General features: G+C 49.4%; 1 protein-coding gene across 3 annotated transcripts in view; it reads left to right on the top strand.

Moving 5' to 3' along the window:
• The first annotated feature begins 53 nt into the window (after nt 1-53).
• TMEM104 (transmembrane protein 104) overlaps nt 54-27,169 on the top strand; it is a 44,167-nt gene continuing 17,051 nt past the window's right edge. The window contains exons 1-8 of one of the 3 annotated variants that reach the window (XM_083805138.1): nt 54-186; nt 1,410-1,520; nt 3,501-3,622; nt 5,588-5,669; nt 6,612-6,714; nt 7,128-7,208; nt 11,573-11,672; nt 12,479-12,584. In XM_083805138.1, the coding sequence (XP_083661264.1) occupies nt 1,476-1,520; nt 3,501-3,622; nt 5,588-5,669; nt 6,612-6,714; nt 7,128-7,208; nt 11,573-11,672; nt 12,479-12,584 (639 nt within the window). In that variant the 5' untranslated portion in view covers nt 54-186; nt 1,410-1,475. Of the gene's footprint in view, nt 249-1,409; nt 1,521-3,500; nt 3,623-5,587; nt 5,670-6,611; nt 6,715-7,127; nt 7,209-11,572; nt 11,673-12,475; nt 12,585-27,169 lie in introns of all 3 variants that reach the window. The other 2 variants (XM_083805136.1, XM_083805137.1) reach the window with 2 other exon arrangements.

The following is a 27,169-nucleotide window of genomic DNA, read 5'->3' as shown; positions in this document are numbered from 1 at the left end:
ACCCCGCCCCTCCAATCCGCGGGCGAAGGCTCGGTTCCTGGTCACGTGCGCGGAAGACTTCCCCCCTCCCCCCCCGCTAGCCCACGCCCCCATTCCCCGGGCCGCGCGTGCGCAGTGAGGGGCCCGGGGGGCGGCCCCGGGGCAGGGCCGGGAGGAGGGGCAGGAGGAGGAGGGAGCCGGCCGCCGGTGAGGGGGGCCCTGGGCCTTGGGACCGGCTGCTTGTCCTCCCTGGGGCTGCAGCAGGGCGGGTGAGGGGGTCCGGGGGGGGTTTGGGGGTCCTGGGGGGGTTTAGGGGTCTTGGGCGGGTCTCTGGGGGGTCTGGGGTCTCTGTGTGGGACCACTGGGGGTCCCTGTGGGGCCTGGGGTCCCTGTATGGGGTCCCTGTGGGGTGTGGAGTCCTTGTGTGAGGGTCCTGGGGGTTCCTGGAGGGTCTGGTGCCCCAGTATGGGGCCCCCGGGGGTCCCTGGGGGGGGGGTCTGGGGCCCTGTGTGGGGTCTCTGGGGGGCTTGGGGTCCCTGTGTGGGGCCCCGGTGGGGTCTTTGGGGGGGACTAGGGTCCTGTCTGGGGTCCCTGTGGGGTCTGGGGTCCCTGTGGGGTCTGGGGTCCCTGTGTTACACCACCGGGGGCCCCTGGGGGGTCTGGGGTCCCTGTATGGGGCCCCCGGGGGTCCCTGTGGGGTATGAGGTCCCTGTGGGGTCTGGGAACCACGTGTGGGGTCTCTGTATGGGACCACTGGGAGTCCCTGTGGGGGCTAGGATCCCTGTGCGGGGCCCCTGGGGGTCTCTGTGGGGGTCTGGAGTCTCTGTGGGGGGCTCTTGGGGTCTCTGTGGGGTCTGGGCTCCCTGTGTGGGACTACCGGGGGCTAGTGGTGCTCCCAGCCCCCCCCCCCAGCGTGTGTTGTTGCTGCCTCGCTCCCCGGGGCTCTGGCAGGCGGTGGAGGTTCCCCAAATACTCGTGCATTAAAAACCCCAGTGCAGGTGGCTCAGTGCCCCGTGTCTTTGTGGGGCTGCTGTCAGCTGCCTGCTATTTTCTGGCCCCGGGGTCGTTGGGGGAGGCCGGGGGCTGCCTCAGCCTGCCCTGCTTGGCAGCAGCCCTGTGCTCCTTAGGAGCAGCGGCTGTGTGAGAAGCGAGGTTTGAGAGCGTCCCCGGGGCAGGCATGCTTCCTCCTGTGGTCTGAAACCTCCCTCTGGCTGGTTGGGACATCGCGTGCTGTGGAAGGGCAGGGCCCTCGGGTGTTGCTTTCAGCTGGGCTCATTGGGCAGGGAACTTCTCGTGGTGCTGAGCTGTGTTGCCGCTGAGCCGGGCACGTCTGTCCTGTGTCAGGAGACAAGCGTGCAAAAGTTGCCTCGTGAGTTCTCCCTCTTTCTGACAGAGGTGACGCAACTTTGTGCTTTTTTTTTTTTCCGTAGGCAAAAGGCAACAGAAGTTGAGAACGCCCTCCTCGTTCTGCTCCGAGCCTCCCAACTGCCTTCACCATGGCCGGCGGCATTACCGATACGGGAGAGCTTTACTCGCCTTACGTAAGTCCTGCGCTTCGGGCTCACCGCCGGCCTGGGTGTCTTTACTCAGAAGTCTTTTCAAAATCCTCTTCTTTCAGCACGGTTTGCGTTGTCATTTCCCACTTCCCCGTGCACATAACCTCAGTGTTTCAAGAGGTAGTGGAGGTCAAAGGCTACTTCAAAATGCTTAGTGCTTGTAGCTTTTTCTTTCTACAACATCACGTGTTCCTTTATATGCTGTAAAGGATGATGTCTGCTTAAGGTATAGTTTCTTAAAATGTGTTAAGAAAAGCTTCGTGTCTGATATCAGCTCTTGCATCCTTCTACCTGTCGCTCTTATACTTCAGCATTTTCATCAGCCTAAATTGTCACGTGAAGCTCACTTAAACAGGGAAAATTGTGACGTGGAAATTGTCCTTTTGTTTTCTTTTAAGAAGTTCAGAGGAAAATCATATATAAAAGAACAGCTACAAATAAGTGAATTTCAGTAATTTATTTTAACCCGCTTCATTTAAAGTTGTCAGTCATGGTGTTTCTTCTGTGTCATGCCCCATGAACATGCAGAACCAATTACTTCTTTATTATGTTACTGGAAATATGGTTTTGATAGCCGCAAGTGTTCATGCGGTGTCAGCTCTTAGATCAATGCTTTGCAAACAATTTTCCCCAAAAACCCCACAGATGACTAATAAAGAACCAGTGCTGAATTCTACATGTCAGCTTTCAGATGTTCTGAAACTTTCATCCCCCTGTTAATGACTGAATTCAGAATAACTGGATATCAGACTGCAGAAATAGGCCACGACTGAGAAAATAGAGAACAAGACAGTAACTGGGGTGTCTGGACCCTAAAGAATTAGTGTCACATTTATGTTGGTGTGGCAGGAATTTCCTAGACTCTCATCTCAAAGTCTAGAGCGCTCTTTCCTCTTCGCCTGAAGATGTCCAGCTAGGCTGAATACACAAGCACCGATCTCAGCTCAGCCTACTTGACCGCAGTCAAGGAAAATCACTTGAGTGTTTTATTTTAAAGAGTCCTTCACTGAAGTGAGTCATGGCCCTGGGCACTTGAGCAGGAGGTGTGCTTGGGGAATGACAGCTGTGCCAGACGAATGAAAAGAACTTTCCTGCGAGCTGCGACGGCTGACTTGTCCTGGGAGAACCATCAGAAGATGAAATTGCTCTGCTTATGTTAGTGAATGTAGGGCGTGTGGGGTCTCTGGGGAATAGTCCTGGTATCAGTTTCTTCACACTCAGAAAAATGTACTCAGGCATAGCTCTTTACTGACTCTCCTCTAGAGAGATACTGACCTATATTAGGAAAAAAAGAGAGAAAACATCTGCGACAACAAACTTTGGGGCAATCTCTGTGAGTTCAGCTAAATTTGCAGTCTGGGGGTGCTGTCCAGGTGCACAATTACATTTTTGCCCTGGGCCAAAAAAAAAAAAGAAAGGCAGTTGTTAGAGATGATAAAATCCTTTCCCTTCCGGAAATGAAATAGCTTTTCCAAAGCGCTGAGTTGCTTACTGGTAAAATGGCAAGCAGGCTTTGGATTACAGCTCTGTTTGGATGTTTCCTGCTTGCTGAAGAATAATGAAGAATAAGACATCCTGAAAGGGATCTCTTGTATCTAGTCGTAAGTACTTAGGTCAGAAAATAGAGAGACCCAAACCCACATTGTAAACAATTCTGATAGAAGCTAATGGATGTTAGAGCAAACAAAGCTCGCATCCTTTTTAACTTTGAAAGTTAGAAGGAAACACTATTTTAAAATTAGAAAAATGGAGAAGGAATTACAGTCTTTTCATGAAAAATGAGTTGTAACTTGCTTTGTTCTCTGGTTATCAGTCCCCTAGGATTTTTGTCTCTAACATGGGCTTGGTCCCACCCACCTTGCGCACAAAGATTGCTCCCTCCATTTGAGTTAGCACGCATGTGAGGGGTTTTGGATGATCTCTGGCAAAGCTGCGAACTCATGTTGGATTATGTGGATATTGCAGGTCGGTCTGGTTTACATGTTCAACCTTATCGTCGGGACAGGAGCTCTAACCATGCCGAAGGCGTTTGCGACAGCAGGGTGGCTGGTCAGCCTTGTCCTTCTCATGTTCCTGGGCTTTATGAGGTAGGATGTGGGTGTGTGTCTTCAGGAGACTGGGGGGTGTTCAGGTCGGTGGAGCCCTAAGAACAGTGCTGAGACTTAGGCTGCCTTTCTCAGGGGTCCTGTCCCTCTGCTGTTTGAGCACTGATCTCTGCAGGCCTGTGGATGTTATTTGGAGGGATGTGTTTCTGACTGTCTGGGATGTGGTGCTGCACCACATCTCCTGACAGAGAGAAAAGACTTTTGCTCTAGTCCAGTCTTTTGGGACCTCTTTCCCAGCTTCCTTTTTCTTTTCCTGTACTCCCTGTGCATGTCCCTTACTTGCGTATGTCACGGATCAATTCCACGAATGTTAACCAGGTCACAGGTGATGTGGGTTCATTTCTCTGCCTCGAGAGTTGCAGGTGGGAAGCAGACCTGTTGTTTTTTCTTGGCTTCTGGCAGTGCTTGGGGCAGCTGCAAGCGTGTCGGGCAAACAAACTGCTGTGTGGCTGGGCCTGTCTGCCGCCTGCCCTTTGCTGCTTGAGACCTTGGAGCAGGTCTCGTGACTTTGGAGCTGGTTTGCCACGAGCTTCTGCTCAGCTGCCTGTGTCCCTGCTGGAGCAGCAGGTGGAGCTGAAGGCTGCTGATAGAGCGCCGATGTCCAGGCAGCTTGAAATTCTCCAGTTATGAACAGAATTGTCGTCTTCCCAACAAGCCATGTATCCCTGCTCGTTTCTTGCTTGGTTTACAAATAAATAAGAATAAAATTCCCCTCCTGCTGTTGGTAAGAACAGAACTTAGAAGTTCTTTTCTTGTGGATAACTAGTTCTGAACGTGCCTTTGATGTGAAGGCAGTGATTTTCAGACCTGTTAGGTGCTGCTAAACAGGGGTAGCCGTGCTCAGTACTGACTGTAGTAACGCTTCTAAACTCCCCACCTCAAAGCTGTGTGCTTCAGAGGCTTGATTGAAATGTCGACTGTGGCAATACCAGTACCAGGAGCTTTGTAAGCAGTCCTTCTAGCTAGTTGTTTCAAAGCAAAAATTTAGCACGTGAAATGCAGCACTAGCAGACAGTCCGTCAAGGTCAGCAGAAGAGCGCAAGTTTCCAAACCTGGATTCCACAACCAGACTGAAGTAAAAACAGAGCTTGAAGTATTCAGTGCCTCGGGAGCTGTGTTGCTTTTGTCCCAGCGCTGGTGCTTGGCTTCCTCTTGCCCTCTGGGCAATGACTCTTCAGCGCAAGAAGAATCCGTGCAGAAATTGCTATGTGGGCCTCAGGACAGGGCTGCTTTCTTTTATTCTGGCAAAATTAATCTCTCGCTTGAGCTTGATAAATGAGTCCAATTCCTGAAACAGGGAAACCACTCTAATGCCTTAACTAAGATTGATTTGAAGTTTTTTTTAATTACAGGACTGTTTAGCTGAGATAACGACGTGCTTTCCATAGAAGCATCGGTGACTGTAACTGTCCCCTGGCCAGTTTTTCCCATGGCCTCCAGCAAAGCGTGTTTGCATATAGATGCGATCTGCCCTTCTGCCTTGTGTTGTTCTTTTTCTAATGCCATTTGTAAGAGTCTTTAGGGCAGCACAGTACATTTGCCACAGGCTGTAATAGATAAACTTCCTAACAGTGCTGTGCTAGTCCAGGCTTTCTTTTCCCTTTTAGGTCCCAGCTTTGTAACAAGGGGGGAAACTCCTCTTGTCTTCCCAAACCCTCAGAACTACTAGCAAGGAGTTTTCCAGCTGCCTAATGTCTCCTGATATCTGAAGGCATGTGTATTTTTACTGCATTTTGTTCTCTGCTTGAACACCTCCATCTCAAGAGCAGAAGGCAGCAGTGTGCTGAGCAGAAACTATGAAATAAGCGGGGGGGGAGGGTGCGAAGTTGGTGAAAGCAGTTCTGTTTATTTGGTGTGTTTGCCCCTACAAACAGTGAGACTAATTCTCCATGTATCTTAAGCAACAATGCTTGACTGTTGTTGATATTAATTGAATTTCTCTCCCAGCTATATGACTACCACATTTGTGGTGGAGGCCATGGCTGCTGCAAATGCCCAGCTGCGATGGAAGAGGATGGAAAAACGCAAGGTTTGTGTGGGGTTTCATTTTCCATTTTCTGGTGGTTTTTATCACACAAGGCTTGCCTGAGATTCCTCTGTCGTTGCCTCGCCTCATTAATAACTCTAATAAAGGAATAGATTTCTACTCTACGGAACTTTGCCGTGTAAAATATGACTTTTAGTTCCCCGTGGGGTTGCTCATTAAAGACAGGATTTTCTGCTCCAGCTTTGAAAAATCTCTTGTGCTTCTCACATTTTTTACTGAATGTGCTCTCCTTGCCCTGAATCGTTGCTCAGCGAGTGTGGAGAGGTGGCAGGCAATATATCGGTGCCATTTGGAGTGTGCCAGGTTCTATAAATCCTCGCTGATCTCAGGTCACTTAACTGGGACAGGCAGGAATGTCCTTGCTGCCAGTCAGGATGTGTCCCAGGGAGTGGACAGTCCTGAAGTATGTCCTTGCTGGAAAATTTGCTTGTGGCTTTTTTGGATCCTGGCTTTAGTGGCTTTTCTGGATCAGTGTGAGGTATGATTGTTTGCACTGATTTAGATCCCTGCCTGTATGTTACTGGGCTGGAGTTACGAGATGTCATAGCCAGACAGAGCAGAAATGGCCAATAAAAACACTAAGATTTCTTTTACCAGTTCTGCAGCCCTGTAGATCTGTCAGACACTTCTGACTTCCTCGTGCCACGTATCACTGTGTGAATCGGATGCTGTCGCTGTATGACCTGGTAAGAGCAGAGCCTGGCACTCCCCTCAGACTGCTCTGCCAGTGCCCTTTTCTGCTCTCCAGTGTCTCAAGCCTGGGCCAAGGGCTCCTGATATTGCCCCTACTTGCTAGCCTGTCCTGCCCAGCCCTGTATGGGCTCTACCTCTGAGGTGCTGGAAGTGAGACGATGACACTGGCAGTGCCATAGCTTGTGCTGTAGGTAGTGGAAATCTGAGCAGTGGTCTGGCCTTTTCTTCCAGGAGGATGATGAGGATGAGGATTCTTCCTCTGGAGTATCTGACAGTGATGTTCTCCTCCAAGATGGCTATGAGCGAGCAGAGACGCGACCTATCCTGTCAGTTCGTAAGTACCTGCTTCATGCTTTCACTGAGACCTCTTCTCTACAGGCAGCATTCCTGTGAGCCCCAGTAAGTGGAGCAGGAGGACTCTTCTGTCCATTTTGCCCTTAATTTCACATTTGCATCCCAAAGACTTTAGCACTTCCAAGATAAGGCTCACTGAGAATTCAGTTTACCTTCTGCAGTCTGATAAAGATCTCTTCCCTCTAGGTCACTAAGATGAGAATACCTTATTCTGAAAACACTTTAAACTAACTTCAGCAGAGTGATTGGACCCGTGGCTCTGCAGCTGTGGAGTGGTAGATAGTACATAGTGTCCTTCAAACTACTGCTGGAGCTTCTTGGGTGTCTTCAGATAGTCTGGCCTCTGTTTTTACTCGAGGGACTGGTTGAAATCTTCTTCTTTTCAACTTGCAGAGAGACGTGGCTCACCCAATATCTTTGAAATCACTGAAAGGGTGGAAATGGGCCAGATGGCTTCCATGTTCTTCAATAAAGGTACGTGATTCATGCATTTAAGTGTCCCTCGCAGTCCTGCTGCATACTGTGTGTATGTCTTTTGTTAAGTCTGAGTGCTTCTCAGTGTGGGTTTGCATTCTGAGTTTGAGATGGTTCTGTCCAAGAGTGTTGTTCCTTATCTGCGAACTATCCATCCCTCTGTGTAGTGTTTCTACAAAGCAGGATATGTGTGGGCCAGAACCTGCATGAAGGGGAGGGTGCTGTGGTGGTGTTGCCAAAAATACCGGATCTGGGTAGTTGGCTGACACAGGTAAGCTTAAGTCAGTGCCTCTTCTGACTGTTCTCAACCTAACCCTGCATCTGCCCTCTGATCTCTGTTCTCTGCAATGGTAGAGCCCAGCTGTAGAATTCACTGGTTCCACCTTGGCAGTATTTGAGAATAAAACTTTTTTTTCCTGAACCCTGTAAGTGCCTGTCTGAAGGAGAGAGGCTTCTGGGGAGAGCTGCTGAGAACTGCATGTATCTGGGGGTGGGGGTCAGCTGCTGGGACGTGAACTACTGAATGAAGAAGGGTCCCTGGTGAGCACGTGGTAGGCAGATATCTTGTCTTTTTGCTATTAAGTGTCTTTTGTTGTATGTCAGGGAACGAGCTTGTAGGTATACTGCAATAAAGCCGTATCCATTGCTGCATACAATAGAAACGCAAGCTACAATGTTAGGCGTTCTGAAGCTGGGTGAGGAGTACATTTGAAATGCTGAGCAGAGCCAGAAAATCATCAGACACCATGGTTGTGCAATTTTGAGCCTGTCAGGCCCCATTTCTTGTGGACAGCGACATTTTCTCTTGTTCGCTAGCCACCTCACGAAGATGTGATGGGCTGTTTTTTCCACTACATTACATCAGCTTTATGCCATTCTAAGACTGCCTCTGAAGGACAGCTGGACTTAAGGAGTGAAGATTGTTTCAGCTATATTATTGCTGATTTTAAAGTCTAGTTGAAAAAAATAGCTTGATTTCCCTATATGCCCCGTGTGGGTCTTTGTAGACATAAAGCATTCAGGAGTATCAAAATCCACATTGAATCAGGCTGCCACTTTTCCGAGTCAGAAGAGGAGAGGTGACTTGACTGTGCTAGAGACCCAGAAACATCTTGTTCCTAGTCTTGTCTGTTGCTCTGAGATGCTCTGACTTTAGGCAAGCTTTCTTGTTTGTGTTCTTTGCCATCTGTAAAACGCTGCGGATGCTTCCTTAGCTCTCAGTGCTCCTCTGAGGACTAGTATTAGGATGTTGCTTTGATAACAAGCCCTGGACAATGTGGCTCAGCAGTATCACTGAGGATTTAGATACGGAGGCCTGTTTTATTGCACGTGGACTGGGGGAGTACACAGACAAGTCTCAGAAGGCCTCTTCTTTTCGTGTGCTTCCCAGGAAGATGGTGATAACCCCTCAGGTGAGCCAGGTGTTGAGCAGTTGCCTTCCAGAAGGTTTCTCTGCCTTGGTGCCAGCTGCTGCTCAGCCAGTAGAGGGTGCTGGAAATACACATCCTCTGGGGTGCCGATGGATGTTTCCCAGCGAAGTGATATTAACTGCTTAGCATTCTGAATCTTAATCTCCCTTCTTAATGTTGTTTTAGCCCGAGTTATCTGCTTTCTGTGTCAGGGATCCTCCCCCGGGTTGACTCAAGCTAGTGCCAAGGGATAAATCTACGGGAAGTCAGCGGGAACAGCTGCAGGCTTGAAACAACTGGTGAGAGATGAGACGAAAGGTACGCAGAGCAAAGGCTCTGGGGCAGCTGTAACTCACCTGCTGCTTTCCCTTCCTCTATACTCAGCAGCAAAGAGCTGTTGCTGAGTCCTAGCTGAGAGATGCACTCTGGTCTGCTGAGCCGTTGCAGAGAGCAGGCAGGTTAGGTGCCTCCCTCTGCAGATCCTGGCTGAAGTTTTCGTGCTGACAGATGCACAGAGAGGCCTTGGCTAAGGGCAGTTGCTCGGTGACCCCTTCCTACAGCCTGGTGCTGAGAAACTGGGTCACGCTTGGCAAGTCCTGGCTCCACGCACCACCCTCTGCCGTTTCACAGCTAGCAAGTGTCTGGGTGGGTTTTGCTTACAATATTTGAAGCGTGGATCCAAAACCAAGGTGTCTGAGAGCTTTACAGCCTTCAGAGGGAAGGCTGGTGAAGGCTTTGTAATAGACCTTAAAGCCTCTGAGACCTAGGGAGTTCTCTGCTCTTTTCTCTTAACTTTTTTTCCTTAAACAATCTGACAGGAGTTGAATCTGCAGTCCTGGGAGGTAAGCCGAGGATAAATTTCCATCTCAGACTGTCTGCTTTCTTAAAGAGAGCTGTCTTAGGTTTAGGCTGTGGTGGGCCTGTATGCTCTTTTAAAAAAGCTGGCTCTGAAGAACTGCTTTTTTTTTTTTTATTTGCGATGTTGGGTGCTTTCTTCTGGGACCGAGCAGTCATTTGTTGCAGCAATGGAGTCTGGGCACATCTGTCATGCTGTCCCCCCACAGGAAACCATTGATTTTCCCATTTTTGTCCAGTAATGAAAGTATTGATCAGGGAGGATCAGTAGCAGCTTGTAAAAGAACTGGCAGTAAAGTCTTCTCCCCCCTTTGGAGGGCACGAGTTCGGGAGAGGACTGCTACCTGGACTTCCCACAGGCAGAGAAATCCACACTGGAATGGGGATATTGGGTGTGCTGGTGAGTTCCTGGTGGTACTGCTGCAGCTTAGCTTCTTGTGTGAGCACTATTTTGTGTATACACCAAAAAAATAGAGCACCTGAGACCTGGTGTCAGTAGTAGATTCTGGTTTGGGGATCTACATCTAAGTCTGTCTAGTGCTTAGTGGATTTTGCAGCTTCTGTCCTACATCAGGTGTTTGTTACAATACTCGACCTTTTTTAATAGGGAATTGGAGAGAACTGGTAGGGAGTTTGCTGTCGTATTCAGAATAATGCAGTCTCCTTGCTGTGTGGTCATCTTAAATCTTTCACAGAGGGGAAAAAACGAAGGGACCTATAAGAAATTTTCTGGCTATTTCTGGAGGGGCTGAAGATCTCCATTTATCTATTCAAACAAACCAGGAGTAACTCTTGCGTATTGTCTTAGTGCTTTATAAGAGCAGGGAAGTCTTCTTGCTGCTTTCCCATACAGCCCTTTTTGTAGAAACGTTTTCTGCTAAGTAGGCTCAGCACATTGAGTAATTTATTTAACACGAGTGGAATGCCTGTTAATGTGTCCTGACACCCAGGGATCCAGGGACAATATGATGGCAAAACACATGGTGAAACTTGAGGGCAACCAAGTGCTGTGGAAATATTAATCCCTGTTCCTGCAGTAATGACATTTTTATTTGATAGCTGTCATATGAGTCTCGGAGAGGTGAATTGATTTGCCCAGGCTGCATTAGGATTAAGCATCGAGTGGTATCGCAACTGGAAAGTACGGACAGGTTCCTTGAGCTGCTTTCCTTCAGTATCTACTTCCTAAATGAAACAAATTTGAGGCTTCTTTTTGTAGCTCACCTGTTTCTGAACTGAAATATGTTCCAGTTTGTTTTTCGTTGCTGAGATTTATACTAGCTCTCATGGAAGAAAAGAATCCCAGGGTCTCATCAATCATATCTTTGTTCCTGCTGATCTCAGCCCTCCACAGCAGTGTCTTCCCGAGCCCAAGAAAGGCTGTTTTGTGCACCCAGATTGCTTGAGTAAGACGTTTCTAATCTCATAGCTGAAGGCAGAGCAAATTTAAGACATAAACAAACCACAGAAGAAAACATTTGGGGACAGGAACAGTGTTCATTGTGGCACTAGGGTGTAGTAGGGCTGCAGAAACAGTTTTCAAGCTTTGCAAGTTTGAATCTTGCCTCGGGATGCTGGCGTTAAGGAATCTCCCAAACGGCTCCACCTCGACCGTGTGGAACTGGATCTCTGCAGGGCTAAATCCTTACTGCGAAGGTCCTGCAGGCTTGGAATTGGCAGAGTACTAACAGCTCTTCTTTCTTCACCGCACCGTTGCTCAAGGTGTGTTCACACCAGGTCTGTCACCGTCAGCTAGTGTGCCCGTGACTCTTCCAGGTTGTCAGCTTCGTCTGATAGTTCAATTATGTGAGACCTGTGGGCCTTGAGCAGCGACTGGAGGATGGGTGTAAGCTCGAGTGCCTGGTGTGAAGGCCGGGTATTTCAGGAGGCAGAGCTGAGCTCTGAGGCCTCATGTCCCATCAGTTCCTGTGCTGTAGCTGTCTCCTAACCTGCTGGTGTGACCCTTCTGTGCGGTTCAATGCAGAAAAAGTAAACTACAGAAAGAAATGGTGGTTTTTTTTAAGGTGTTGAAAAAACTTTTGTGAATTATTGATTTAGCGTGCGGAGTTCAAGAATCCCCAACATCACTTTTTCTTGCAGTGGGTGTCAACCTCTTCTATTTCTGCATTATTATCTACCTCTATGGGGACCTGGCAATCTACGCAGCGGCTGTGCCGGTCTCTCTTATGCAAGTGACCTGGTAAGTGTGCTTACTGCTGTGCAGTTACGTGCTAAGAGGGACAAGGGCAGGTTTTTGGGCTTGATGGGGTGATAAGTCTGACTGGGTTCAGCTCTCCTTTCTGAAGACAAGTGGAGAAATGACTCAAGGACATCTCAGTGCACGTGCGTGGGAAGGTGAAGTTGTTCTGTATTCCCCACCCAAGTGGCTGCTGCAGGCTAAGCTGTTGTTGGATGCCTCAAAAGTACCTGACCTGATTTCAGGTAAGTCCCTGGGCGTAAAGTACTTCAGCTTCAGCACCTTGCAGGCATGGGGCTCGTTGCTCACTGGTTTGAATGCCATCCCCTGTGCAGTATCTTAGCTTCTGTCTCCGGATAAGAGCTGGGAGGTGTGGTGCTTATCAAGCCTGTGACCTGCAAGTGGTGACAGGACTTTGTGCTTACCTGATAAGCTCTGGGCTTGAGATAAGTTCCTTCCTAAAGAAATAGTGAAAGACACTGGTTTGCTTGGTCTGGGCTGGGCTGCACTTGTGCTCAGAGCTTCAAAATGGAAAACTGCAGTGATCCGTATGTGACCTCTAAACTTGCTAGTCTAATGACCACACTTGTAACTGGGTAATCAAATAATTTGTCTTCAAATGCATAGTGTTCATTGACTTGCTCTGTTAAAGTCCAGAAAATATAAGGGGTGTGTCTCCATCATGGAGGGAGCGGAGGAATACACACTTTGGGCGTCTGACCATTCCTCTTGAACGCAGGAGAGGGGAAGACATCTGCTGGGAGGAGCTGATCACTGTCTTCTCTTTCTCCCTCCTTCTTTCCTAGCAGTGCCATTGGCAACCATTCTTGCAGTGTTGGAGATGGCACGAAGTACAATGATACAGACAAGTGCTGGGGGCCCATTCGAAGGATTGATGCTTACAGACTGTATCTGGTGAGTTTCTCAAACTGGAATGACCTTTATTTTACTTGACCTGCCTTCTGGTGAGTAGGGTTTTTTTCCCTATAGAGATAAATGTGGTGTAAGTGAAGAACAGAGGTGTGAAGCTTTCAATTCAGTCTGACTTTATTAGCCAAATACCTGTTTTCCAGTCTTGGTGATGTGTCTGGTTTAATATGGTGGACATCAGAATAATCCTTGTGATCTCAAGTTTAAGTAGATCTGTCCTTGTTGTGTAGTTTTATATTGCTTAAACAGGTGATGGATCCATGACAAAGGTTTTCTCTAGAGTGTGGCTGAAGTAATTGTCACTTTGAGATAATTGTTCTCAATATACTCAAGCATATTAAGCTCTCTTGAGTGCGTTCTTTATGGGAATAAAATTGTTTATGCTACAGTAGAATCTGCTTTTTTGAAAGATGATGGAAACAGACCACTTAACATCAGTGCTCTATGCTGCTTTAGTAATAGCTTTCTGTCTAGTTTGTGATTGTCTATTGCATCTATTACCGTGCTTTGGTTCTGCTCTGAAACCGAGGTTTTCTCATGGGATGATAAACGCTGCTTCTCTTGAGCTTGGTGAGGGTCAAGCACTTATACCCGGAGATAATTCTTAGCAGGGCAAAACGAGGAGGTATGTAAGTACTGCATCATGTGGATTTTGGACAGTATTAGCAAAGATCTTGGGGGGTTTTAAGAAAAAAAGTGATGAGGCTCTGGAGGTGCCCATGTGTGCATGGAAAAATCCATGAGTAAAGCCTACCTGAAGTCATTTTGTAGTTGGCACATCCTGGACGTGCAGGAGATCACATCTGAGAGTGTTGGTTCCATTATTGCAAAAGAAAGAGCTGGGCCTCAGGAATATTAGTGAATGTCAAAGCCTAGTTAATTATTTAAGAGAAATATTATTGCTTTATTAAATTGTCTTGGTCTGTTTCTTTAAAATTTCCACAAGATTGAGGACTTCTTCCCTGAATTTCAATAACTCTGCCTTACCCAGCAGAAGGAGCTAGTCAGAAAAGCAGACATGCATTAATTCCTGCCTGTGTCTCTCGGATATTGTGTCTATAATTCATGAAGATAATTGTTGTTAGGACTCGAGGAAAAAAAAAAAAAACCACAAAACTGTAAGCATTAGACTTGCTGTCTGTGTATACAAGTCTCAGAGGCGCTTTTCCCTCTGCTTGTCTCTCGTGGATTTGGAGAATAAATATCTGCAAAGTCTTCGGTAGTGGTTAATCCTTCCCTGCCTGGTAATTGAGGGGAGGGTTTCAGTGTTTTCCTGTGTTCCTCCTACAAGCAGGGAGGGATTGCTTGTGGGAAGGCATATGTCTGCGGTGGATTACTGGGGGGTAGGAAGCATTCCACAATCGTGTTCAGGAGAATCCTGAGTGTCGGCATTACCTCCGAGTTGTGGTTTTATAAGGCCTCTGATGTTCCGTTAATACAGGAGCAAACTGGGACTTGTCCAACATCCAGCCCTGATCCTACTCCCTGCTTGATCTGTGTGCCTTTTTCTCTAGAAAACAAAAATTGTGATGGTTTCCCTAGAGAGGGAGAAGAGATGTGATCAGTCATGAGACGTTAAGACCCACAGCACTGACGCTGCCTTCACGTTTGGACTGCCTCTGAAGAGATTAAGCCAGTTAATACTTTTCTCCTACTGTCCCATTTGTAATGTGGAAAACTAATGACCAGTCGTTACAAATCATAAATTTTTGAAGAGAAACGTGGGGATGGCATGGGTAGGAAGCGTCTTGATTTTTGAGCAAAAAATTAATAGCAAAACAGCTTTTATGTTGTCCACCAAATTGTTGCAAATGTTTTGTTATAGCTATTATAGAAATGTAAGGTTCGCTTGAAGTTTCAATTGAGATATTTTAGGAGTGAAGAGACTTCGTAATTTGCTAGGTTGCTGTGGCTTGAGCACTTGATAAGTACCAAAGCTTTCTGCTGTAGAAAGATTCAACCCCCTTTTGGAGGGTTGCCTAAATGAGAGGACTTGATGCAGTCGGATGTAAATGTCAGCCTCCACTTGCAGAAAAGCACAGTGCAGGGCATGGGCTGCTGTCTCTGTACCAGGTTATTTCTAATTTGCTCATCTTTCCCTGGACCAGGCTACAGGGTGGTCAAGCTCTTGGTTATTGAACACGATGCTGCCAGAGTTATGCAGCGTTTATTTGAAGCTCAATCTGAATGGTGTGTGTAACACAAACCAGGTGCGAGAAGCGTTTGCTGCTCCGTTGCGGTGGCAGAGGTCTGGCAGGTATTTCTTGGACATATCACCACGGTTTTGGAGCGCTCTCAGTATTGGGAAGTGTAGCTCTATGAATTTTGTCTTAGCTTCTTGTGTATGTAAGCGGAGTCGTGGACATGCAGGAAAAGCTAGAACGTGCCTGTCTGAAAGGGAAAAGACCTCGGAAGAATGAGGAGGGGTGAGATGCATCAAGAGCACAGCGGTTTCTTCTCTCGGTCCCAGGGGATCACAGCCTTCAGAGAAGCTGTTCTGTTTCCTTGGCTTTCTTTTTCTAGTTTAATTTCTCTCCTGTTCGAATAATTCTGGTTCCACGTTTCAGTGGACAAACAAGGTCTCGTTTTGCCGGCTAAGTTCCCCTGTGGCAAGGGGACAGATGGACACCGCGATCCCAAAAGAAAGCAGCTTAGGTTTTGGGTCAGTCCTTGTGTCCTAGATGTCTGCCTCTGGTCCTCTCACCTTGTCTTAGGACTGTATTTAGGTTTTGAGTGGTTTCTAGGAGCACGATGAGTGAATTTAACTAGAATCTCATCCCTGTTCCTTGCGAAGCAGGTCACTGGATGTAGTTGTAGCTCTTACTCTGTGCGTGGCCCCACAGAAAGCCTTTTTTGGACTTCCAGGGTGAGCAGTCTATTTGAGGTTTTCGGAGAAAACGGTGCCAAGGGGAGCTCTCTTGTGCCAAGTGCCACCGGTCTGCCAAAGGTTGGTCCTGCCCTCATCCTGTTGACTCTTTGTCTCCCGATGCTGTCTTTTCAACAAAAAACATTGACTCTTCAGCTAGTGGGGAGAGGAAGAATGACTGATGTAAAAATCCTATTTCACGGTTTGTTGTCCCAAAAAGCCCCTGGAAGCTGTCTCGGCTCTGATCACTGTTAATGGGAGCTGAAGACTACGAACATAATGAGAATATTTAGACAGATTAAATCCTTCTCTTGAGACTTGCTTGTCTGCGCAGCATCTTTATTGCTGCTCCAGATTTTCTCACCTAAGTGTGACTGCCGAGTCCTCGGGGACTGCTGGGCCCCTATTAACCTTTGTCTGAACAAATGGTTATCTTGCCTCTTGTTTGTAAATTGCCTTGGAAAATAAGGGCTTGCAAAGTAAATAAGTGCAGGAAATACCGAACTAATCGTCTGCTCATGTCCCATCACTTGCTGCTAACATTTGCCTTCTCTTTCAGGTGGCAGGAGCCCGGGAGGCTTGCAAGGCAGCCCTCGCGGGGCTCTGAGACCACGCAGGGCAGATCGGCCGGGAGGAGAGCTTGTGTCAGATGGCCCAGCCAGCGACCTTGTTGAAGGCGAGCGCTGAGCACAGCTCAGGCAGATCGATGGCTTTCTGTCTTTGCTGCAGATCAGTCACGGCGCTGTCACGTCCTCGACAGCCCGAGTGAGTCCCGAGCCCCCTGGCTGCTCTGGTGGCAGCGCTGAGGACAGGGTCGGGTTGGGTGTGCTGCCTTCACCTGAGCGCAGTCGCTTTGTCACGGTCCCTGTAAGGTCAGCTGGGTGTCCTGTGTGGGCTGAGGGAAGGGGCAGTGCGTTTAGGTTTCAGATCTCTCTTCAGAACACTTCCCGGTCTTTCTGCTCCCGTGTTACACCGGTGCACAAGCGTGACACCGCAGTCACTGTTTCTAGAAAGCAGACGCTGAGATAAATAAGACATTAAATCCTGGGGATCGGCGGCCGTTCAGAGTGTCTGATCCAAAATGCATCCGAGCCTGGCAAGCGGTGCTTCTCTTCTGCACCAGGCCAGCTGCAGTAGCCAAAACCTCCGCGCTCCTCCCGGCCCTTATTTGCTGGCAGTTTGGGACACGGCATGTTCCCTGAGCGGAAAGGAGATGGCTTTTGTTCTCAGGGGAAGCCGAACGCCTTTCGGGGGAGAGAGGCGCTGCTATGGTAGCCCCGTCGCCTGGCTCGGCAGCGTGTCGGAGCCCCCCAGGTGCATCTGTTCCGTCTGAGTCTCTGCTGGTTTCGGGGCTGCTGGGGAAGGGACGCGGCGTCGGCGCGGACGGGCTCGCAGATGCTGCAGTGTCGCGGGCGGCCCAGCGGGTGCGGGCCGAGCGAGGATGGGAGCGCAGATGGTTTAATGGAGATTATCCCAGTTGGAAGCGTGCTTGTGCAGTGAATAAAACGAGCGGGCTCGCAGGCGCTTACCGGCCCTCTTTGCGGGGCGGAACAATGTCACCCCAGCCTGACGCTCTGATCAGAGCGCCGAGCGACCAGAGCGGGGCCGGGCTGCGGCCGCGGGAGGCAGCGCAGGGGGGACAAGAGGTAGCCTGAGGACACGGGCAATTGCTCAGTGCCAGCAGAACTTAACCAGCAAACGCGAAGGCTGACCTGCTAAGTGTGGCCGTAGGTCCGTCTCCGTCTGCCTCGGCGTGGTGCTGCCTTCCTGGGCCCTCGCCGGCTGCAGGCTGGAGCTCCTTGCTCTGCGCCTCCGGTGTGTGTGCTCTGGTTCTCCCCTTCCTGACCGCACCAAGTTGCACTGTGCAAAGGCACCCGTGATTTTTATTGTCTAAACACCTATTTCTTTATAAAACCGCCCTAGTGCACATGAGGCTCATAGCCTCTCTTTCCACGTCTCCAGCTCCGCGTCGCCTTTTGGCCTCTGTTCTTTTTTTCTTTAATTTTTACCTCCCAGCGGTTATGAGAGGACCCCTCATGGCAATACTTGAACATCCCTGCTTGATCTAAGCTGTCCCCGGCCAGTTGGGAGCTGGAGAAACAGAGCTGGAGCAGTGCTGCAAGTGGAGTACTTCTTCAAGGACACCTGGGCTTGATCCACATGTTCCCTCTGCAGCAAGTGCTTTTCCTGTCCTGCCTTCCTCAGCTGTGCCCTGCAGCAGCATCCGGCAATAAATGGGTCACAGCTGCTCTCTCCTGGATATTTATTCTTACAGGTCTCGCTGTCTAGAGACCTTGAGAGCCAGCGGTGGTGAAGGTAGCTGCTTCGGCGGCAGGTGAGGTGTCTGGAGCATCGAGGGCTGATTTCACAGCACATCAGTCAGGTTTGGGACGTCTGCCCTGGGCTCCCCCGGTGAGCTGGGGGAAGGGAAGGAAGGCTGATGGAAGTTTCCCTGCTGGTACGAAGCCATCATCTTGTTTAAACAAATCGCTTGAACCGTAGGATTGTTGTGATCTGGGCTTCCAGAGCTTACAGTGAAGGTGCGGCAGGACTGGGGCCGCATTCGCATGTCACCTGCGTGTTGTGAGAAGTTATTTGTGGTAAGACCTAGCCAGATTTACTGCATTATGTTCCCTACCACAAACACTCTAATATTTTTTTTATTACGGTACTGATACAGAAATGGCAGTCACACTTCTGTTTGTACACTTGTTTCTGCTGTGCATAAATCCAGCTCTGAAAGCCCTGAACACAGGGAAGAGCCTCCAAAGCACCCCGAGTGCTGTGCCGTTTCTGTAGGTACAGGCACCTGAGCTTCGAGCTGTTGCTGCGGTAGGAGAGGAATTAATACTGCATTAAGCACAGATATCAAGAGCCCTTGCTGTTTGTTACAGGTGCCTCAAAAATTACAGCTTGGGCTGGCTAAAAGCCCAGTCTCAGGAGCTGATTGGAGTCTTCTCATGCCTCCCATCTAGTCTGCTTCCAAAAGCTGAGGTCAATTAAGTTGCTGCTTTGCTTTGAAGTAGCTGAAGAAGGACAGGAGCCAAGTTTGTTTAAAATAAATGGTGTCTGGGTGTGGGACAGGAAGGCAATTCTTAGCTGCTTTATTGTGGAACTAATAAGGCTGAAATTGGCACACAGCCTTGTTAATATGGCATAAATCCTGTCTCCTTCATCCCGGTCCATTCTTCTTCTGTGGACTTGTCAATAAATTCTCTCAATTGCCCACTCATCATACGCCTGTGACAGACAAACTGGCCATTTCGGAGAGTTTCCCACATCCCTCGTGTTCCCTAACGCAAAGGGAACTTCAGATAATAACTGGCCTTGGGAGGAAGAGGTTTTCCTGGGCTGGCAGGAGTGGTGGAAAGGAGCGTGGTGTTGTGAAAGCGGAGCATAAACTTGTACTGGTGACACAAGAGCTGCTGTTCAGCTGCTGGTGTGTGATTTTTTTTTTTTTCTTGCCTTGTAACTGACTGCATTTGGAATAAAAGAAATATTGGGCAGGAGGCAAGCCTCCTGCTGCTGGGGCTGGTACGAGAGGGAAGAAACTGCAAGAGCGTGGATTGAAGCAACTAACGTTGAAGGATTAGCTTGTCTCTTTTTCACAGGAAAATCGATAGTGCAGGGGACTGGAATGTGTTTTCTGCACAGAGCCGTCTGCTCGCTTCGCGGTGAGAAGCATTTTTTTTCTTAAATGGAGCTTGAGTTATGCTGTCACTTGGACGCCGAGCTGTCCCAGAGGCTGCCTGCCAGGGGCTGGTCCTCTCCCCACCTCCAGCTGCCTGGCAGGGGCTGCGTGCAAGGTAAAGATGCTGGGCTGCTCCCTTGGTACAGCTCGGACACGCTGCAGGCACTGCCAGCCCCAGGAGGAGCCACGTGCCTGGTGCGCCTTGCCTTCTGCACACAAGCGTCTAGCACACTTCGGTGCCTGGTGGGCTTACGGGCTGGGAAGCCCTCCGTACAAACTGGGCAAAGAAACAGCTCTAGGTATGTCTGCTTTTGTGCACGTCCTGCAGTTTTGAGCTCCCCAAAGCTGGTTTTGGGGCTCAAACCACAGCCCGTGCTGCCCAGCAGACACCCCTGGCCGCGCTGCCTCCTTCCGAAGGGAAGCTGTCCTTCGGAGTAAGCTCGCTTCGGGCAGCAAGGCACCAAAGTGACACTGTTCTCTAGGGACTGGAGACCAGGCCCTGCTAAATGGGGCAGGTGTCAGAACCGATATCTGTTTGTGATCAGCAGCTCGCTGCGAGACTCGGGAAGGCTGAAAAGGGGCCGTTTAAATTTTCCTTCCCGGGCGAGGCTGTTCCGGGAGATTCATTGATCTGTTGGTTTTGGAATGCTTTTGTAGAAAATAAGTTATAAATGTATTTCCCCTGTGCAGTGTTATTTTGTGCGATAGCGGTGACAGCATTGGAGAAACCAGAGTTGGAGGGGGCCTGGGAAGTCAGCTAAGCACTCCCCTGGGAGATTCAATACACGCCTTTTTCTCAGTGGCGTATTTTCCAGTGTTTTGTTCAGGGCTTTAAAACCAGGCTTGTTTCTAAACAGAGCTCCGACCTTGCTGCCTGCCTGACTCCATCAGCGTTTTCATCAAGTAAGGCAGCGCTCCTGATCTTTCTTCCCCTGAAATTTTCATTAATTCCTTAATATACGGACAGAAAATACCAGGGCTGTGGAACAGCGCAGTTGTACCACTCTGAACATCACCAGAGGCTGCGGAGGGAAGAGCTCTGGACAGAACGGCATCTCTTTAGGCTCCGAAATAAGTCTGCAACTTCTTAACATCCTCCTAAATTGCACTTTGTCTGGGTGAGATCACTGACGTGCGTGTCCAAAAATGTGGATTTTTGGACTACATCAGCAAATCCCACACGTGGCTCATGCTTCTGTAAGCAGGACTATAAATACAAATAATGCAGCTGGGATTTATCTTGTAAGTTGAAGTCAGTGTAATGCTCTCAGGCGGAGCTGATCTCCGAAGCCTGTTGCACCAGCTCGGTGTGTGCTGTGCAGAGTCAGAGGCTGGGAGCGAGCAGGCTCCCTGCTAGCCCCGGGCAAAGTGGCTTTTTTCTTGCTTTTGTGCTGCTGCAAAATAGCTAAAGGGTGGGACGTTTCCTTCCCCTCCAGCAACTCCTGCCTGACAAAGCACGGTGAATGGGATGATGCTGTACCTGAAATTGCATCTTCTAGGCAGCTGAAGGAAGGATGGTGTGAAACTCGACTGAAATCTCAAATGAGATATTCACAGGGGAAAAAGTCGAGAGGGAACGTGATGGAAAAGTGGTGGAGGTTTGTGTTGTGGCATACGGGCTTAGTAGCCTTCAGGAGCAGTCCTTGCAGAGCCCGAGCGCCTCCTAACCCTGGCGCTTTGTGCTTGACATGTTTGCAGGGCCCTCGTGGCACACTGGTCTCCCTTGCTCTGTGCTGCCTAACCCAGGGGCATTTGCAGGCGATACAAATACGGTTTTGGTTGTCAATACTCTGCCTTGAGAGGCTGTGAATAGGCAAGAATTTGGGGCAGTGTCTGTGTAGTAACGATTATGCCCTCACTTTATTGGCAGGACCTCATTAATCTCTTGTAGAATACTAACAAGTTGCAAAGTGAGGAGGGCCAGCAATGACTCCAGGTGTCGGGAAGGAAGAGGAGCCTGTTCTGGAGCCCAGGGGAGGTCACAGCAAGCTGGTAGGGGCACTGCAGAGGGCTCTGCAGCCACCCTGCCGTCCTTCCAAGTGTCACAAACCACCGGCGCGGCTCTCCTGCATCCATCCACTTTGCTGCCTCCCTTCTGCGTGTTCGGATGCAATTAGGAGATGCAGAGTGAGGGGGAGCCAGGGGTCAAGGAGGCGCTAAAGTGATTACAAGATGCTGCAAATGGTGGTGCCATAAATACTCCAGTGATGAAAAATGAGATGCCGGTCACCTCGGGGTTGCTGCTGGCCTCCATCCTTCTCTTGGTGTGAGAAATGATTATGGGAGTGCGTTTACCCCAGAGTGCAAGCTTGCCGCTGGCTGTGATCCTGCACACCCAGGTGTGCCAGGGACTGCAATCCTTGCACCGAATGACTTTGTGAAAACACTTTGCTGATATTTTTTCAGTTTAGGAGGAGGAAGAACTGGTTTTCCAGGGCGTTCTTTCCAAAGTGGGAAGTTCGGAGCACTTCCCAAGAGGGTTCAGCGTTGGAAACAGGCTGCTGCACTGGGTTGGGGTGGGGAGAGGAGGGCAGCACAGTGCTGCTGTCTTCTGCACGTGAAGGTTGTTCGATTGCCACTTGGTCCCTGGTGTTGGATGCCCAGCAGGATCACGGCTCGCAGTGATGACAGCACGACACATATGCTTATTTTCTGGGTGGGCAAATGCAAGCTGCTGTCAGCTGGTGCTGGCCTAAAGCTTCTTTAAATCTCTAGGTTGTGCTCAGAGCCACTCAGCTACGTAGCTTTGAGGGTGCAGGCCCTTCTCTCCGTGTCCTGCACAAGGTCTCCCTTTCTGGAAGTGCTCTGAGCGCTGTTGCAGGGACCACAAGAGGCAGGGCCCAGCTTTAGGGGAGCTTTAGGGGTGAAATGCCACTCGCTTCAATGCCAGAAGCGCTCAGGGCAGCAGCTGAAGCCTTAGTTCTGGGGGATACCTGCTGCCTGCCTTGGGATGCTGGGGAGAGAGGTGGGTGAGGGCTCCGTAGTGCCCGCAGCGTGCGCCAGGTGAGTTATGTGACCTGCTGCCACGTGTCCCAGGAGTGGCGCGTTAATTACCAGAGCTGCTGTAGCAGCAGGTGCCTGCTGCTCTCCAAGTGTAACCCGCCTTCTTTCCTCGGCAATAAATGCAATAAATACCGCTTGGGGGACGTCTGGTGGCTGCATCCTCCCTCCATCGCGACTTCATTACTCCGTGGGGGATCTGGAGATTAAACTCCCTCTAGCTTCCCACTTTTGAGGCTTCTTGCTTTTGAGCAATCCGTGTCGTGTTGCTGGGTTATCTTTTTCTTAATCTATTTTCAACCAACTTTAAGAGCTCCCTAATCACTTGTCTGCCGATAACTTGCTGCCTATCGGCACGGCCCCTGCTGCAGCCCTGCCTCCAGCCTTGAGCGGCTGTGCATCTTCAGCTTTTTATTTATGCAGCCCTCTAAAAAGCTCCTTCCTGACCAGTCGGACCCTTTCCGTGTGTTTATATTTGTACTGCCCACTGCAAGGGGTAAAGCCATACCAACGAACGCTTGGACGGCAGCCCTCAGCGATGTGCCATCTGGCTCTTTAGCTGGAGATATGAGCTCATGCGAAGAGAAACGTGGCCCTGTCACGGGAGCAAAGGGGAGGAGAGACGGCAGAGGGGACACATTGCTCGAGACCCTGTCCTCTTGATGGGTTTTAGCTGGAAATCAAAGCCCTGGTGTGAGCGACCGGACACTGCTGCTGGGGAGGATTGCGGCCGCTGCAGTCTGCATTGGGTGCAAAGCAGCTCCCAGAGGCTGGTGGGGGAAGCTGTAACTCACTCGAGTGTTTTAAAGCTCTGCTTTCTTTATTTCAGTGACAAACATTTCAAAGTGACAAACAGGATTGGGGAATGCAGTTCATATTTAATGCTTTTGTCCAAAGTCAGCCCTAAAATATTCCCCGAGGACGTGAGTAGTAACACCAATTCATAGGAAACAGATTGTCTTCAGTAAGGAGCAGTCTGGTTCAAGCTTCCACCTAGGGATAAAAACGCCCTAATCTGTGTCAGCGCAGGTAAATCCCTTGTGTTTTGGTGTTTTTTCCTTAAATGTCCTTTTCGACATAGGCTAGAGGAGAGAAGCTAATGTGGTTAGCTAACACAAAGAGCAGCCAGTCCCTGGCTCTCGTAAAATCTTGCTCTCTTAACATCTTGTCTGCTCTCTGTACTTACTCAGGCTGGTTTGCTGTATTTTCTGTCTGTCCCTTGTAGCACTCACCAGGGTTGTGCAGTAGCTCTGAGCTCAGGGACGTCTTGCAGGAGCAGAAGGGGTGTCAGAGCTGCTGCCCTGACAGCGTGTATGAAATGCCTGCTTTCTGCTACCACGTTCAAGGCGACTTTCCTTGTCTGAGCACTGAATCAAAGCTTGCTCCAGGAGGTGCTTGTTCAGTCGAGCTTGCGTCTTTATCTTGGTGTTAAAACTGATGGCCTGATAGCTGAGATTGTTCACTCCGTGTTGGTGTGATAGCCTCGTGCCACTCAACTGCATTTATCCAAAAAATCTCAAGCATTTTACTCTACTCTCGGAGTATTCGCTCTGTTTGAACTTAGTCTTCGTTGTTACACTTCCCTCAGGTAAACACCCTGCTTCTACCCAACCTGTCTGAAAGTGTCCGGGTCCTGAATCAGCAACGAACGGTAGCTGCTTTTCTTAAAAGCAGCGCTCAAGGCACCAAACACAGATGCTGCTATTACAGATGAGTCTGTGGAGCCTGAAAACAAGCAAGTTCTGATGACGGTTATGAAGGAAGCTGGCTTTCAGTTGGTCCTCTTGTAAATGTATGCAGGCCATCGCGCCGTAACGGCTGCATCTCGTGTGTGAATCAGCCGAGTTGGGGCTGCTGATTGTGCTTCCTGAGCTGCATTGGCTTTTTGTGTAAAAGCCACGCGCTGGGAAGCGGATGAAAGCTATTGACCTGTACTGGTTCGGAGTGATATATGTACCCTTCAGGTCAATAAAGAACCTGTTTAGTCAATGCAGCCCTCTGACTCTGGCATAAAGCATATTTGTAGAGTCTGAACGACTGCTGGTGTTCGCTGGCCATCGCTTAGCGGCTGAGAGCTCTCTTGGTGGTCCTCTTGGCCGAGACTAAGCTGATTCGACCAGCCAGATGTCCTATTAACGCTTGATCTTACTCTTGCTTTTTCAAGATAAGCCAATAAATAAGGTTATGTAATCAAGTTTTAACATAAGAGCTTTAATAACATACGCTTTTAGAAATATTTACAAAAATACGCTCTGGGCAATGGTACACCCCAGCCGGCTTCCCCCATGGCAAGAAGACACAAGTGTGCCAGCCTGCTTCTCGTGCTGAAATGCGAAGAGCCGACAGGTACGGAGGCTGGGAAGGTGGCAGCAGCTGAAATGTGGGTGAAGAGCAGCTCCCAGCCCTCGGCGTGCTCCTGGCATGGCAGGAGCGGGTCTGCAGACCCTCCCAGGGCACCCCAGCAGGTCTGCTGCTCGGGGTCCTGCTAGCCTGCGGGGCAGGGTGTAGCTCAGGGTGACAAGCTGCTCTTCATTCTTCTGCTCTACATTTCTACTTTTCTGCCTGAAAATGTCAGTATAAACAAGAAAAAGTGGGTTTTGATTTGTAATGTGCTGGGTCTCCACTCTGTCCTCCAGCATAAGGAGAAGTCACCACTTGTGCGTCTGTTGCGTTTATTTGCCGCTTGTCTGATCCTCCCCGTACGGTGGAGGAGGGTGGGCAGAGATCGGGGAACTGCTCTTTGCAGCCAGTTTACTGTGTAAAAACACAGCAGGAAGGCTTCTCTCTGCCATCCTCTGCATATAAGCAGCGTTTGATAGATCTGGTGCTCCTTAGCTGGGGGGAGGATTCCCTTCCCCTGTTTAAGTTGGAAATGAATCATCCTCGTACGCCTGATGGTTCCTACCAGGGACGATCCTTCTCGCTAGAAGAGAAATCTTTAATCAATGTAGACTGTGCTCGTTCTGCCTCAGGTTAATTTGCTGAAGTTCAGGAAGAGAATTAAAAGCTCTTAGCTGTCTAAGCAAGCTCAAGAGGTGAACTGGAGAACTTGGGAGAGCTCTTTAATCTGTAAGAGCTCAACTTCTGGCGGGGCCAACTTCAGTTTTCTGTGGAGGTTTCAGGCTGTTTGAACTGCACACGTAATGAAGCACTCCGTAAATTATATCCCTCTGGGGAAAGCTTGAGCTTAGAAAACATCAGGTGGAAGGCTTGGTGTGTGTCTGAGGTGCTGCTTTGGGCTTGCGTTCTCCTCGGGGAGGGTTATGAAACTAATTAGCTCCGCAGGTAGGAGGAACATTGAGGTGTCTGGCACAGGGAGGCTGGGAAGTTAGACGTCCTCGTTCTAAGCATTGGGGTCTCTTCTCATCTTTTTGGGGATGTGATTTTAAGCAGCCTTCCTGGCTGTGGGCTCTGAGGTTTGAGGGGATCGGGTCCAATCCAGGGACTGAGCCCTCGCCCCTCATGTCCTGGCTATCGGTGAGGAACTGGCCCTCTTCCCTGACCTGTGCTGCACCCTGCAGAGCTGTGCACTATTTTACCCCGAAGGGATGTTAATCTTGTGGTTCAACGTCATCTTCTGCCCTGCCCATCGCCTCCTAAGCTGTTCAGTGTGTGCTGTGACTTCCTTCCCTCAAAGCAGCTGGCACAAATCTCTGCGGAGCAGCACCACCTCATCTCCTTCCAGGCCCGAGCGTCGTTCTTATCGATCCGTCGATACCCATCTCTGTTCCCTAATAGGCGTCAAGTGGGAGAGGTAATATATTTCTATTGCACTTGAATTCATTTCTCACTTGGATTCTCTGGACCGGTTCCAGGATCTTGTTAAGCACAGAAGACGCTGCTTGCCTTAAGGGATGGGATCCCGACCGCTCAGACACAGCGCCTTGGGTCTTTCCGCCCTGCTCCCCCTGCCCTGCACCATGACTTGAGTAAAGTCTGCAGAGAGTTGAAAGAATTGCTTGACGGATTGAGATGTTTTAGATGACTTAAGCACCGGAGACTGCCCGCAGAAAACTGAGTACAAAATGCAGAAGAGTTCCTTATGCTTCGTTAGCTGTTGGAGGAACGTACAGGAGACCCAGGTCCTTCCAGCCAGTGACACTGCTTTTTGTGCTCTTCAGCAACAGAGCCCCAAATCTACCCTAAAGCAGCTCTTTGGTGATTAAGAGGAATCCAGGTTTCAGACCCAGCTGTTTTGGTGCTCAGTGATCTTGTGTCAATCCTTGGTACGGTTTGAGGTGCTGTTCTGCCAATTGGTTCCGCTGCATCCCAATTTGCAGAAGACACCTGTTCCTTAATTAGCACCATCCTTCCTCTGTCTCCTTTGTTTCAGCTCTCCCTGATGCAGGAGCTAATAACGGGACCTGAAGGGAGGCTGTGCTGAGCAGCGCGTGTGTTTTGGGAGGGGGCTGAGACGAATCAGTGTCAAACTCCAGAATAATTTCCAGTAACAGAGTTGGTGTCTACTTCGGTTTCTTGAGATCCTTGACCTACAACTCTCTTTAGGCTAAAGTTTTAGTCCTTTGCCCTGTCCTAGGACTGAATGGCAGTCTGTGAGGGCAGGAGAGGGGGTTAAGGTGACTAGAGGAAAGGAACAAGAGGGGGAAGAGAAAAAAGGACTTTTAACGCAGAAGTAAATCAGCCAGTTACAACTGGAAGTGTCTTAATAGTTAAGGCTGTTTTAGCTCTTAGTCTTGTCAGTTATGCCTGCGATGCTGTATTCTCTGTGTGATTTCAGCACTTCCTCCAAGGATCCTGAATTGTTTTGCAAATCTGAATTCTCTGTATGCTTTGTCTTTTTTTTTTTTTGCAAGCAGAAAAAACAAGATCCAGCGTAAATGGCGGCCCCAAGGTCGTAATGTCTTGACCGAGCAGCGTGTGAAACCCAAGGGTTCTCTCCTCTGGTCCCCTTCCTGGATTTACTTTGGTCATCTGAGAATACTTGCAGTGTGAGGCACTTCCAATTTGCCTTGCAGATATTCTGAGACAGTCTCAAAAAAAGGTTTCTTGGCG

The sequence above is a fragment of the Anser anser genome (assembly GCF_964211835.1).
Source record: "Anser anser genome assembly, chromosome: 19".
NCBI classification, from domain to species: domain Eukaryota; kingdom Metazoa; phylum Chordata; class Aves; order Anseriformes; family Anatidae; genus Anser; species Anser anser.
The sequence above is the reverse complement of the archived record's forward strand: the minus strand, read 5'-3'. Positions and strand labels throughout refer to the sequence as shown.